The sequence below is a fragment of the Dromaius novaehollandiae genome, chromosome 14 (assembly GCF_036370855.1).
Source record: "Dromaius novaehollandiae isolate bDroNov1 chromosome 14, bDroNov1.hap1, whole genome shotgun sequence".
In the NCBI taxonomy this organism is placed as follows: Eukaryota; Metazoa; Chordata; class Aves; order Casuariiformes; family Dromaiidae; genus Dromaius; species Dromaius novaehollandiae.
The window spans coordinates 19878497-19893097 of NC_088111.1; the positions used below are offsets into that span (position 1 = coordinate 19878497).

General features: G+C 46.8%; 2 protein-coding genes and 1 long non-coding RNA gene across 8 annotated transcripts in view; 2 read left to right on the forward strand and 1 right to left on the reverse strand.

Moving 5' to 3' along the window:
• GLYR1 (glyoxylate reductase 1 homolog) overlaps positions 1-8175 on the reverse strand; it is a 29016-nt gene extending 20841 nt beyond the window's left edge. For 3 of the 5 annotated variants that reach the window (XM_064520644.1, XM_064520643.1, XM_064520641.1), the window contains exons 1-3: positions 8021-8175; positions 5770-5806; positions 4523-4602 (exon numbers count right to left, since the gene is read on the reverse strand). In XM_064520644.1, coding sequence (XP_064376714.1) covers positions 4523-4602; positions 5770-5806; positions 8021-8058 — 155 coding nt within the window. In that variant the 5' untranslated portion in view covers positions 8059-8175. Of the gene's footprint in view, positions 1-4522; positions 4603-5769; positions 5807-6958; positions 7052-8020 lie in introns of all 5 variants that reach the window. The other 2 variants (XM_064520642.1, XM_064520645.1) reach the window with 2 other exon arrangements.
• A 201-nt stretch (positions 8176-8376) lies between these two features.
• Positions 8377-10587, forward strand: LOC135329966 (uncharacterized). Of its 2 annotated transcripts, none has more exons than XR_010391674.1 (2): positions 8377-9166; positions 9347-10587. It is a non-coding gene; the product is annotated as an uncharacterized LOC135329966 (long non-coding RNA). The 2 variants fall into 2 exon arrangements; XR_010391675.1 differs by having other exon boundaries at positions 9350-10587.
• A 772-nt stretch (positions 10588-11359) lies between these two features.
• On the forward strand, positions 11360-14539 carry MRPS34 (mitochondrial ribosomal protein S34). Its single transcript, XM_026100496.2, has 3 exons — positions 11360-11796; positions 11883-11925; positions 12810-14539. The coding sequence occupies exons 1-3, from the start codon at positions 11479-11481 to the stop codon at positions 13076-13078; spliced, it is 630 nt and encodes a 209-aa protein (XP_025956281.1). The 5' UTR covers positions 11360-11478; the 3' UTR covers positions 13079-14539.
• The last annotated feature ends 62 nt before the right edge of the window (positions 14540-14601 follow it).

Here is a 14601-nt window from a genome sequence, read left to right on the forward strand (position 1 = left end):
CAAATGGCTGAATTCCAGAACTCGATATGCTGTATAAATGTCTTCATCAAAAAGAGCACAAAAACACTACAGTACATTAGACTAACAGTCCATGCAGCTGAGAGGAGAGGATACTTAGCAAAAGAAAATAAGCAGCAGGGAAACACTGACAGAAGTAAAGTATTAGATTTTTCAAATTTAGGCAGTAAGAAATTTTACAGGATACTTACACTTCCAGAGATGTCAGCAAGGGGTGAAAAAGTTTTGACTATAGGGATTTTTAGCTATGGCACTCTTCCTACAGACTTACAGCAATATTCCAGTTAGCTCCAGTATAAAACAGCCTACCTTTGGCAATATGGAATTCTGCATGGGACAGTTTGCCCAACGGAGAAACGCCAGCAATGTTTGCTAACCCCCTGTGTCTGCTTAGCTTATCCTCTCTGGCTCCTCAGATTCCCAGAGTATCATATCCAATGCCTGGCAAACACTAAGCATTTTCTGATGTTAGGATCTGAAAGAATGTGTTATAAAGTCTACATCCAAAAGTTTCTCTCCCCCCTGGAAGCGAGGGAGAACAGTGACAGAAAAAGAGGGTAGGTGTTAGCATTCCAACAGGATATGGAGGATGGGAAATCAATGACTGCTGTGCTAAAAATCACTGTATCTGATGGAAATAGGCTGCAGATAATTATACTTATCTTGGATTGCAAACTTCCTCTGATTTTTCCATAATATATCAAGTCAGGAAGCGACCCCTGACCTCACTGCATTTAGTGAGACTATTCAGTTTTGTACTGATGTGGCAAAAAGGTACTATGAGGGATAATGGACTGCTCTAGCTTGCTATTAAGACTTTGATACCTATGACGTGCAAGACCATTTGGCTATTAAAGTATATCCAATGAGTTAAGTGAATACAGTGAATGTGTGTGTGTGCATGTGTTCATACACGTACGTGCATGCACATAGACATATCAGAATACAGCCCTGCTGACTGCAGAACTCTCCCTAATATGTCACCGAAACAAAGCAGAGTGACGACACATAACACAAAGCTATAATTTATTAGTTTTGACAATGCCATAACGAACTCCTAAACGGGCAATGAAATGTTAGAATATTTTAAACTGGATGAAGCACACTAAGAATTTCTCTAAGACTTGCAGGCTATGGGCCTGCCAGTCTAGTAGTTTAATTACTAGTAGTAATGAATTTGTCACAGAATCACAGAACGGTTGGGGTTGGAAGGGACATCAGGAGATCATCTGGTCCAACCCTCCTGCTGAAGCAGGGTCAGCTAGAGCAGGCTGCCCGGGACCATGCATATAAATGGATAAGTGTAAATAACATAGTAATTTTTGCATTGCTGCACTTTGTTATTGGAATGGCATACAAGGACTTCCCACAAAACTGTAGCCTCGGAAATAAAGGAACTCTTAAAAACAATCTGAAAAGTGCAGTTAGGAAGACTGATAAGAGATCAAAGCTCTTCTGCTATTCAGAAAGACTAAATCAAATTTGTTGTTTATAGTCCAGTAACTAGATGTTGTTACATACTTGCCAGCTGTTTGGGCAGGATATATCAATTTTTCTTGATTTTGGATGAGGAATCATTTCAACGCTACTTTCTCTGAGAACAGCCACAGAACTCACAAGAAGAACTCCTAGGCAAACTAGAAAAATTTCTTTGCAGAATAAGTTAGTAAGAGAATGTATTATACAAGTGTACATATCACAGTCTAGGAAATCACCTAGAAAAGGACATGGATAGCGTACCACTACTATGAACATCAAGGCAGCTTTCACTGTGGTAGAGCACAGGAGTATTCCACAGCTTAAGTGAAGAGACAAAAACCTCTTCCACAAATAAAAAATAGTTATCTTGCAGAAAAACTATTACTTTAAAAGTGATAGAAGCAAATAACTCTACCAGAAAGATAAATACAAGGAACACCGGGCTCAGCAGAAACTTTACCAAAAGCCAAGTTTTACAGCACAGTCTGAATGTGTTCATACTCTCACTTTTACATCTTCAGCCAAAACTACTTACATTAACTGGAAGGCTTTATTCCTTAGTCACTGCAGCACCACCCTGGGCCAGTAAGTATTAGCATTCAATTCACACGCAAGGTTACAGGTGAAGAAAAGTGGGCATTCTCTTTTGAGCTGTATCCTAAGCAATTCAGGATTTCACAAATAACAATTAGAGCCTACCTACATATTATGCCACCTACTCATTACGCCAAAAAACACTGCCAACCTCTCTCATCAGTGTATTTTCATTCGCCCATCCACTCTGTTCAGATGCATGAAGTCACATTGCCTACCAGTTTACACTTCTAAGAAGCTTCCCCCTTAATCTTTGGTACAGCACACTGGAGCCACATAAGTCAGGAAGAAACAACTTTTTACCAGCTTGAAACAGTGCCCTTTTTGAGCAGAGTGTCCTCTGGGACTCCTCAGGAAAAAAAAAAAAAAAAAAAAGGCTTTTTTTTTTCCTTTTCTTTTTTTCCTATCAAGAGCCTGAGATTGCTTGCCCATGGACAAATTAGCTGGCAAACATCTGCTGAAGTTTATTAGAGGGCTTCTACCTGCCAGCCATCATTGCCTTAATCTTACACAGACTGGAGACTAGTCAAATGGCTTACGTCCAGACTGTCACCTGTTAAACTCTGACAGAGTAAGACAATAACAGAAGAGCTACAAAAAAGGATCTGTGGTATAGTAATGTCATCCTACGATCTTGAAAAAAGGCAGAAAGAGGGAAGTACAAGTTGACAGGAATGGCGTGCACTAAAATTCCAGTATGAGTCAGCGTACTCATCACACCACAGATTACACTCAGTGATCAGAGCTTAGCATCCGACTATTTATTATTTTGTTCATTTTGCAGAGTAGTGATAGTTGGTGGTTAGGTATTTCCACTTACCGTTTATAAACATCTAAAACAAAAGCATCTGTAAGACACATTAGCTTACTTGAACAAAATAAACAAAAGGATTTTCCCTTCAGGCTCAGATTTTAAGTGAAACAATTTAAGTTTTTCCTGATTTGGTTCTTTGACTATGATCAAAGCCAAGGATTTTCTCTAACAGCTCTAACCAGCGCACTTTTAAAGGTCCCGGTCAGGACAGAACACACACAAGTTTCTATCCATTCTGTCTATAAATACGGTTCTACAAAGACACCAAAGGGGACAATATTTATTTCTACTTAATTTTCAGGTAGGATATGCCAGCCGGACCAACTGGATTTCTAAATCATGTGATTTTCCAACAGGAAATGATTAATTAAATTTCACAGGCTGGAGGGTGTTTTTTTGGCTATGTTAGCCTCTCAGTTGATTGGATTTTCCCTAGCTTGAGCTCTAGAATCATGCAATAAACCCAGTTATTTTGCAGCACTGACCTCTTCACCTGCAATCAGGCTGCTAATCTCAGCTAGAGTACCCTATATTTATAACCACTATTTCCAAGCTTGTCTTCATACAACTTACCACAAACATATCTGTATCTGCACCAAAAAATATGCAATACAAAATGAAGAACAGTCAGGAGAGCAACAGCCAGTCTCCTCAAGTTTTAGGACCTGATTAGCTCCCAAAATACTATGGATAATAAAAAAAGCCACCTCCCCTTCCTCTCTCCCTCCCTCCCCTCCTCATCCCCACAAAAAACAACCTTTACTTGTCTTACATTACTAGAAATCCAGCAGACCTTCCTATCAATATGCAGTATCCTTCCCCTCTCCAACAAGTTTAGATCTCAGTTCTTAATGGAAAATTGAATTTTAAATATTAAACAAAAATAATTTTGTAGTTTCTCTCAAAAAGAAAACTTTTCTCATCTCTTACCGAAGATTATAATTTTCTCCCTCATTGCATGACTAAACACAAAACAGCAGCAAATAAATAGAAAAACTGAAAAGCTAGCAAAATAACTTTTGGTTTCATAAAATACCTACATTTTCTTTTTTCTTTTTTCCCAGTTTGCAAATATCTGAGTCTAAAACAAATATGATTTTGCATGCATGCTTGTAATCAATAAATTTTTACTTGCAAAAAGGTAGTCTACAATAGTTTTGGTTCTCCTATGCAAAGTCCTCCCAAAGCACAGCAAGAACATTTTCAGTCATCAGGCATGACAATATGTTCTTATTATGAATGACAAGTATAAAGCTGTTTTATCTTTATAGCAGAAAAAGAAATGGATGCTCTTAGCTGCACCTTTCTCAAACACAGTTACATGCTAAATCTAACCCAGTCACATCACACCTACTCCCATAAAAATGGCAAGCTACCAAGAACTTTCCTTCATGGTAGCAGCTAAAATCCTAACATGCTTGAGTACGTAAGTCTTTGCAGTCCTCACACACCCACATGAGCGGCTATAACATGCAATAATAGTCACATTCTTTTTGCACGTAGATCAAAGACCACCTTTTGCAAAGCTAAATTTTGTGTTAGCAAAAAATTCTTCCATGAGAGATCCACATTATACAAGCCAATATTTTCACCAGATGAAAACAAGCAGGTACGTACTGATCTTCTGTTCCAAAAAACTTCACAAAAAAGCACTTTTTTCCACGAGGTTTCTTCAGATCTTTAGGTGGATTAACAATCTGAAGGTGATTAAAAGAGAAAAGTTACAAAGAGACTGTTTCAAGCACATTAAATTTATACGCTGTGATTTTCTTACTATATGTCTCATAGCTCTTGAAGGTTTTTATTTTTGTTTTTCTGAAGTTTGACTAGGAAGAGAACTTGAATTCATGACAAGTCTTCCAAGTAAATATATAATCCATATATTTCCTTAGATATGCCTATGCTGCAACAGGGTACAAAAATACCTAAACTCCACTGACACATCACTATGTTCTTAGTGAGGTTTTTGCCTTCCTATCCCCAATAGGTAAAAGAGAAATCTTTCTAAATTTAGAAAGCCAAATGGCATTTGTTAAAGCTTGTTCCGCTTGAGTTATTTTAAAATTTACATTTAAAGCTGTGTCTTTACCCCCAGAATAGATTTGTTTCTTATAAAGCTTAAAGTATTAGTAAAGAGAAGAGCAGTCATTCTGTTACTCAGGTGACGGCTGAAAGACTGCAGGGGAGCTTGAATTTAACTGGACCTGATAACCAGAGTGAAACCAAGTATTTATGATTGTCAGCCACATGGACAACACTTTTCTCTGTAGCATGCTGTTATCTCAGCATGCACAGTTCTCATACCTACACCAAAAATAAAAACACAGTACTTTCAGGGAAGGAGAAATGATAAGAATGGCACATATAATTTAACTCTTTAAAAAAATAGTCATTTTGGCCTTTCATCAGAAAAAAAAAAAAAAGAGACAGAAAAATGTAACTCTTCTTCTGCCTCCCCCTCCCGAATTATGACTCAAAAAAATATATAGTTCCAAAACACTATTTCAAGAAACCAGACTCTCCATTTCTAATATTTAAAACAGCGTGTATAACCAATTTATTATGGGAGGAGAAAAACCTGTCTTGCAGAAAGTGATAGGGATTAAATTGCTAAATCTGGAGAATACAATCAGTTCTGGAACCAGATATATTACTGGTCTCTTTTGCTTTTCATTCCATCTGAACTACCAGCTGTTAGTAACAGGCTGAACTTCTAGATCAAATAAAGCCCTTCATGCATTGCTTGGTTCACAGTTCAGATTTCTGGGTTTTGTATTAAAAAAAAAAAAAAAAAAAAAAAAAAAAAGAGCCACTCATTCATTTGGTGAAACTTCCTCTGTGTGGGGGGCGGGGGGGACACTCACCTTTCCTGGCCATGGAGGATACCGGCCCAGCTTCCCCCTATGAAAGAATGAAAAGATTAGGCACTAGAACCTGGGAAGAAACAACTATCCCACGTCTACCTTTTTATACTACGACATATTTTCCGTATTAAAAGAGCACATTTTACAGTCAAAACCTACCGTGAAAGATGTGAGCACAAGCACTTGACACACAAGTATTACATTGCTAGATACCTGCACCTAACCTAAGCCTCTATACAATCTGTATGAACTCAACGGAGTATCAGAATTTAAGCCAAAGAAACAGCAGCAGCATAGCTACTGCCTGGAAGACCTAGTGCAGCAGTTCTTACTACTCTTGTAAGATTGAATATTCCCTCACAAGGACTTAAGCTAGGGTACTGATGCAGGCAATCAAACCAAAGTTCAAGTTGATAACTTAGATCCTTCAGGACAGAACAGTCCAGTAAGCACAGCAGCCGCTGATTTCCAGCTCAGGTAGGTGAGATGCTTAGAAGTTCTAATAGGAAAGCATTTATGGCAGAACCCACTGAATTATCATTACTTCCATTATCACTTTCTTCAGATGCTTACCACAACAAGATGTGCTAAAGATATGACAGAATCATAAGAGAGGCAGGAACATTTATTTCCTACACTTGCAAATGTTTCCATTATAAAAACTACACAAAACTTTTCCTTCACAGAATAGGAAGAAAGCACTTAGTTTTAGTCCAAAGCACGGTGTCTCTATTATTATCTTATGTTGTCATGTACAGAGGCTGCAGTACTCTCTCAAAAGCCTATCGGTTATTACCTTACAAGAGACTGGCAGAGAATCTCTGGAGCCTGTCTGCTACTGAACTAAAAATTCTCAGCAAGTAGTATTTCAACCCCTCCTGAGATGACAATTGCACACGGGAGATTCAGTGGTGATAGTCAGGCAGGAACACTGCCAAGAGCTTTAACCATGACCATGGCTTATATCCGACACTTCTATTCTTGTACCGAACAGGACTTCATTAAAGCCTTTCATCTGTTGCTGTCTTATTGCTATAGTTCTTCTAAGATGGGCCTAGGGATAGTACCTGTCTAGGTTGTCACGTGCAAAACTAAAGCAGGATAATCTGCATTCCAACACTGAGAGCAGTGCACTCCCCAAATGCTCATTTGAAACAATTTTTGCTAAAAGGAACCAACCTTTACTTACTTTTCTATATAAATTAGACAACTTCACATCACTGTCAATGTTTCGGATGAGAAACTGCAGTTGTCACAGCCTGGAGCACGTACTTCTTTTTATCTGGGATATAAATATAAATGCATACACTTGCGTGTTGGGGATTAGCTATTTGTTGCAAACCCTAGCAGGATGCCCTGGCCTATCAAGTGCAGTAGAGCCTGTGCACTCAAGAATCAGCACTTACAGGCCTCGAAAGAATCCCCTCAGTTGTCCTGATCTGGAAATTGAGGGGAAAAAAAAAAGAAAAAAAAAGCTCACAGCTTTCTGTTTACTTGAGAGTAAAACTGGAGTGACACGGGGAAGTGGCGGTTTCTGTGAGCTTCGACAGGAACATCCTAACCTGTAAAAAGAGTCACTTTCCCATATTGTTGCGCTGCTTCATTAAAGCATTCCCGAAGAACACCACGGCTGCTCTCGCTAACCACCTACTGATTCACTTCCCTCTTCGCCTCCCCTGGGAGGAGACCGTAGTTCCAGGCGATCACTCCGCTGTCCCACTCCCCTCACCCCCTTCCGTCTCCCCGCCCCGTTAGCCTCCGCTGCCGGCCCGCCCAAGAGCCGAGCCTTCCTCCCCGGCCCGCTCCAGCCCAGCCGGGGACCCCCGGATCCCGTCCCGGCGCCGCCCGCCCCGGGCCGCCCTGCCCGCCCCCGCGGGACGGCGGCGGCGAGACCCCCCTCCCCGGGCCGCCGCCGGCCCTGCCCCGCCCGGCCCAGCCCCTCCTTCCCGCAGCTGCACCTCACCCTCCCCGAGGCAGGGGCCCCGCGGCGGAGGGGTGACAGCGCTGCCCCGGGACCGCCTCAGCTCCGGCTGCTACGCGCTCCGCCGGGCCGGGCCGGGCACAGCCCCGCCGCCGCCGCCGCCCCCTCCGCCCCGGCGGCACTCAGCCGCCACGGGCGGAGCCTCAGCCGCACTCCCCTGCGCGCCGCGGGAGGTGTCGTCCCCCGCCGTGCCGCGCCGCCCGCTCGGCGCCCGCGCCCGCTGCCCCCGCCCTGCCCCGCCGCCGCCGCCCGGCCTGCTCCGCCACTCACCACACCAAGTCTCCGAGCCTCAGACTCACGGCCGCCATCTTACCGACACAGCCACCAGCCGCACCGCGCAAGGCCTGCCGGGACAGGACGGCACCCGCCGCGGAGGCCAGCGGGGCGGGGCGGGGCGCGGCGAGCCGGCCGCCATAGGGCAGCCCGCGTCACGTGGCGCGCGCGGGCTGTCAGCGGGCCGCTCCCTCGAGGTGTGACTGCGGCTGCGGCGCCGATTGGGTGCGCGGCGCGCGGCGCCGCCCGGCTTCAGCCCCCGCGCGTGACGCGCGGAGCGGCGGGAGGCGCCGGCAGCGGGGAGGGCGCAGAGGGCGGCGCCGGCCCCGCCCGCCGTTCCTGCCGCCGCCGCCGCCGCCCTCCCCCGGCCTCCCTCGGCGCTGCGCCGCCCTCTCAGCGCGACCGCCCCCCCGGGCCTGCCCGGGTGCCCTCGGCGCCGCCCCTGCCCCTCTGCCCCCGGCTGGTCTCTCGTTTCTGTCTGTGCGGTGCCGCACGGGCAGGTGTTGGGCAATTTGTCCCCGTGTTCAGGATGAAGCGTGGTTAAGAAGACCGTCGCCAGCTAGTAAAACCAGCCGGGGGGTCTCATTTTCATTGGAGTTATCACACGTATAAAAACCCAATTGCTCTTGTGCTGTAGTTCCAGGCCGGTTGTTTCACCGAGAGCAGGGCAGCGCACCAGCAGTCTGAAGGCCATGTACGTACTGGGCTGCGTGAAGTGAGTTTGCTGCTGTGCAAAGTTCAGCGATTCCTCCTTGCGTGTTGGCACTAACATCGTTGTCTGATTCTAGGGGCCTGAGCTGTAACAGGGAATTCCCTGCTGCTGCTTTCCTACAGCTCTGTGGGGAAGCAAACTGAGCCTTCTGCTGCGCTAAGCTTGCTCCCAGATAAGAACGAGGGGAATCTTTTTCCTGCTTTTTTTGTGCCGGGCAGGTCGCTGGAGACTTGCAAACGTGACTGTGCCGTGTTAGACTACTCCCTGGCCTTTTTTCTCCTGTTCCCGTGTTGTCTTTGTTCTGGGTTTGGAAACTCCAGCACTTACTACGTCCTCTCTCTTGGGCAGGAGGCTTCTCACAGGTTTGCTCTGCCGGTGAGTGGCCCAGAAGGAATGATCAAGCAGGAGAACTTTGTGCTGAGCACGTCAGGGTAAGTGGCTGCCCTGCCAGTGGGTTGCTTCTGCTGTGCCAGTGCTCTGGGGTGGGGGCATGTTTGGCTTTGCTTGCCAGAGGTGAGCCACTGATGAGATGAGGGAGTGCTAGAAATCTGATCCTTCCATCCTCACTCCACGAAACACCTGTGGCTCCCCGGAAACCTCCTGTTTCAAAGAAGGCTATTGCTACCAGAGACAACTTGCTGCCACGATGCTTGGACTCTTCTCCTCAATGTCTACGGATACTGAAAGTCATCTGTGAACTGCACTTGTATCCCCATGACCCATGTGGCCGACCAGCAGAGCTAGGAGGTGATGGGTTTCAGAACAAGTTTTGCACTCTCTCTGCTGCTGTAGGAGTCAGGAGATGCTCTGTCTCTAGCTGCCCGTTTTAAAGTATTGCCTTATTTTTTCCTGACGACTTGATGTGTTTTGCCACTACCCTTCCTTTCTGTTCTTCTGACTAAGCTCATTTCACAATTTTTCAACCGTCCGTATGTCCTCTTCCTCTCTGTGCCCCACAGAAACCTGCAAACAGGTGTCTTGACACGCTAGAGCTTGGGGCTTCCTCAGCGTGCCTGTGCTTCGCAGCCCTGCATGTTACCTGCTCTGTGCCCTGTAGTAGCTGCTGCACTTTCTCTGCTCTCTTTCTCCCACAGCTGGGTGAACTGAAGGCGAGTATTTCATTCTAAACCAGTGTTATCGACTTAATCAGATCTGCCCTCCATGTTACAACCCCTCTCTCTTTTTCAAGAGTGTTGCACTATATTAGGAGAAAAGTCCATGTTTTAAGAGAAGTAACAGCCTTTTAAAACCAGGGTGTGTGACTTGATTTGTTCTGCCATCCAAGCCCCGCCAACCTCTTTTTCTCCCAAACACTGATTGCGGTTGACTGCTGGCAGAAGCTGGTTTCTATGCCTGAACATCTTTAATAAAGGTCTCTCAGGTATTAGCAGAATGGAGAGGTTTCTTTCTATATAAAATATGGCATTTAGAAAAAAACTCTAAAATGATGGGTTTAATTTACCAGTCTGTGGCCATAATCCAGGGGCTACTATAGCCAAACCTGTGCAGTTTCCTACTGAAAGCTGTAATGCAGTCATTAATTTTTGACCATACGCTCATGTGTTGCATCAGGGCACTGCTGTCAGAGCAGTTCTTGCCGGGGGAGTTTGTCTGGTTCTGGTGAATGGAGTTAAAAGACCTGAATTCAGGCCTTGGTTCAGCTTCTGACTCTGACCTTGGGCTCTGATCTCGGGACTCTTAACCTTTGTCTTAATCTCCCTAAGACAGCAGTGATAAGTCTACCTGTGTGATTGCTGTGTTTCTGAAAGTTTCCTTCTTCACAGTTTTTAAGAAGGGCTTGAAATTGATGAATCTTGTTTTCAGTAATTAAAATCCATCTTGACAACAGCAACACGCTGATCAAGAGAGACTGCCTAATGTATTAAAATGTAACAGCATTACTAAAAAGCATCTGTGAAGGCCCAGGTGTTTCAGTCTTGACTCCTGCCTGCAATGAACAGCGTCTTGCAGGACCTTCGAAAGGGTTTTTTACCTTTCCGCTTCTGCAGGAAGCGCAGGGCGCTCCCGTGTCAGTCATCCAGCCGTACCGCGCGTTTCCTCCCGTTAGAGCTGTTGTTAACAGCAGCCAACTGTTGATCGGTAACACGTGAAATAAGCCGGGTTCGGAAGAGAACTTAACGTTACAGGCAGGGCGCTTAGCGAGGCGGCGCGTCCACGACAGCAGCTGGCAGGAGGGGATTTGAGGGCGCGTGCAGGGAAAGCACGTTCCGGGGAGGGTTCAGGACCGATGCAGCAGTGGTTCGGGGCGGGGGGACAGGCGGCCCGGGCTGTGCGCAGCTGCACAGGTGGAAACGGAGCAGCCGGAGAGACGAGCCTGTGCCTTCTTCAGGAGGGCAATACCGGCAGCTCCCCGCAGAGCAGCAGGGCCTGGGGAGCCTCGGCTCTCACCCCAGCGGGTGCCGTGTCCCTGGCCGTAACGCGGGCCGGGCCCGGGGGGAGGCGAGGCGAGGCGAGGCTCCCGCCAGCGCGGAGCAGCCCCGCCGCAGCGCACACCCCGCTCCCCGCGCCGCCCCGCCCCGCCCGCCCGCAGAAGGCCCCCGGGTTCCGCGGCCGCGGCACAAACGTTCCGCTGCCGCCACCGCCCCGCGCGGGAGCCGCCAGGCCGCAGCGCTTCCGGGCGGCGCGCGGGCGGCACCGGAAGCTGCCGGGCGCTGAGGCGTCCCGAGGTGCGGGGCGGCGGCGCGGCTCGCTGTGGTCCGGCCCGGCTCGGCCGGCAGCCGCCATGGCCCGCAAGAAGCTGTACCGGCCCATCGCCGCCATGGCGAAGAAGATCCGCGAGTACCGGGCGCTGAAGAACCGCCCGCGGGACTCGCAGCGCTTCGCGCTGGACTACGAGAGCATGCGGCGGCCGCTGACGCAGAAGCGGCTGCCGGTGCTGGCGTGGGAGGACGCGCGCACCGAGAGCCGCCTCTTCGCGCTGCTCTGTCGCCTGCCGCTCTTCGGCGTGGGCCGCCTGGTCACCCGCAAGTCCTGGCTCTGGGAGCACGACGAGCCCTGCTACTGGGTCATCACCAAGGTCAAGGTGGACTACACGGCCGAGGTAGAGCGTCCTCGCGGCTGGGCTCGTTCTCTCTGTGAGAAGTAACGGCTCTCACTGCCCGCAACCAATTCTTATTCTCTTTGCAGAATATGGATCACGGAAAAGCTTGGGGGTATCTGACCTTCAGAGGTAAAACCAGCTTGCTTTCTTTCACAAAAAGCTTACGAGAAAACATTCATAAGCAGGACCAGCAAATACAGTGCGGGGTATGGAGAGCTGCAGGAGAACCACGGCCCTCCCATTTGGGCATTTTCTTGACTTTGTTAATTAGGAAAGAAATTCTCCGTAGTTTAGTTTCTAATGGTGGGATCTAGCTCTCATGGAATATGTTTCCAAGAATATTGTGGGAGAGCCAGTGTAGAGTGACAGTGGGACAAGACACTGTGGACAGAGGTTTGTTGTCTTCCATCCCTAAACTTCAAAGGCAAGACATAGAATGAGAGCATGAGGATATTCTGGGTAAAATCATCAGTAAAACAGCAATGTTGGCAAGTAAATTGGTATTGCATACACTTAGAGTTAAATGGGGGAATCTGCCTTTTTTAAAGCCTAATGTTAATATTAGCTTAATATTAGCAATATGAATGTTTTTATTAGAGTTTCCAAAACACTTTTCATTCAGAGCTTTATTTTTTTTTTAATGTATCTTTCTCTATATATATCTGTCATTAAGCTCCCCAGGGAACTTGCATTACTGTAGGGAGAAATTACTCTTATTCTTCAACCATGGAAACTAAATCAGTGAGAGATGAAGTGACTTTCCAAATTAAAAGCAGAAGTCAACCGTAGAATTGGAGCAATTTGCTTGTAGTCCTTTCAGTCTGATTCTGTTTTAATTTCCATGGGCAGAAGTGGGATCCTGCAGTATAGCAGTGAAAATACTGTGTGATCCTTTCAAAAATCTTCTTTGCTGTTGCCAGTTATAGCAACAGCGATACTGGAGAGCCTGCCCTTGCTGCGTTTCCCGGAGGGAGTTTGTTGATAGCATTGTCCACTGGTCATCTTTTTCTCAGGCAAAACCGAAGAAGAGGTGAGGGAGATTGACAAGGTCATGTACCACGACTGGCGAATGGTGCCCAAGCATGAGGAGGAGGCCTTCAAGAAATTCACCCCAGTGCCAGAAGAGACCGTACGGTACCTTCCATACCCACCTCTGCTCCGAGCCATGATCCTCGCTCAGTGGCAGAAAGAGGGAAAACCAATCACGGAGGAGCCGATGATCGATCTGGAGAAGGTCACGGCTTCTCGTGTCGCAAAGCAAAAAGCGGGGACACCAGTATAGACTCGTGTGTGACCTGAGCTTCCCATATGCTCTTGCTGTGTGTTAGAAGCACATCAGCGTCTTACAGAAGGCACATCTGCCCGCTGTGGTATGGTGCATCCAGGTTTTCTCACTTCACTTTCTCCACGGGACCGTACAGTGACCTTGTCTGAAAGGGAAGATGCAGATACATGCAGATTTTTTCCACAACTTCAGTCTGTCACCAGAGGGACCTTCTTGGTTCTCTGTATATTCTGTGAACTCATAGCTCCTGTCACTCTGCTACAGTTCTTTGGAGCACAGTTCCCTTTAGAGCCTGAAAAGGAGTTTTTTAAGGACACTTGTCAGATAATTTAGGTCCTATTTAAATCACAGAAAGCTAATGTAAGGATATCACCTTATTTCACAGAGCTGTGTACAAACCTAGCAGAATAAATGAGTTCTTACCTCTGTAGCATACTTCTAAGAAAATAGCTTTTTTTTTTTTTTCTCCCCTCCTTCTTTCCCCTCAGAGCATGGAGAGCATCATCACGGTTGGTTGAGGCCCAAGTGGTAGAGCCTTTATCTTATCGGATCCCTCCTAACCAGTGCAGATTCATCTGGATTACATATGATAGCAATGAACAGCATGGGAGGAACACGACTTTAGATAGCAAGCTTTATTCCCAGAGACAGCCGTCAGGAGAGGAGCGAAACTTGAATTCTAGTGATGTGAAGTAGTTAGGATTAGCTCTATTTGAAGCCAATAACAAAGTACCACTGGTTTCAGTGGAGTATGTTGTGAAAGTTTTTTTAAAAAATGCAATGCCTTAGTGTGGCTCCTGGGGTTGCTCTTAGGTTAGTCACTGTGACACTCGTCTGTTGTTATTACACCGTGCCGTTGGGGGAGGTTTCCGCAAGGTGTCCCCTCGGACCCTAGCCAGAATAAGCAGATTGCAAACCTGGCAACCAAAGGCATTTGATTGTAAAAGAAAGACCTGAGTTCAGTATACTTGGGCATAGCGACACAGGAAATGCAAAAATCACCAACGAACAGAATAGGATTTTTCCTAACTGCCAGAAAGCTGAAGGAAGGAGGAAAGAGCATACTGCCTTAGCAATACTCACTGACGTGACCCTGTGCTTGAGACAGGCTTTTCACCTCAGCTGCACCGAACTGAGAATGTATTTTTAATACCGCTACATCCAATTGCTTTGATGGAAGCCGTTCTGGATGGTGTTTGCCTTATGTTATTGTACCACGCGATGGCTTTGTAGGGGAACCCCAAACAGCCTGACTGAGAACGTGATGTGCTTGTATTAAATCACAGAAGCACAAATCACACAGGGTCACAGATGGGCGATCTGGAGGCAAAGGCACAGCTGGGCTTCACAGCTGTGTCATTGAGGAGCTCAGCTGATCCAGCTCTGCAGGGATGTGCTTTTCGCAGAGTGAAAAACCAAATGTAAAGCAACAGTGCCAATAAAGCCTCTTTCTCCTCTTGTGCTGTCTCGTGCGTGAGGCTCCCCAAGCCGGAGCTTGGGTGAGGGGGACTGGTTGCGGC

Excerpts from the sequence above, each read along its gene's own strand:
- MRPS34 (XM_026100496.2), top strand. The coding sequence starts at position 11,479 with ATGGCCCGCAAGAAGCTGTACCGGCCCATCGCCGCCATGGCGAAGAAG. Across the intron at positions 11,797-11,882 it reads AGGTGGACTACACGGCCGAG|AATATGGATCACGGAAAAGC; the intron begins GTAGAGCGTCCT and ends TTCTCTTTGCAG. Across the intron at positions 11,926-12,809 it reads GGGGTATCTGACCTTCAGAG|GCAAAACCGAAGAAGAGGTG; the intron begins GTAAAACCAGCT and ends TCTTTTTCTCAG.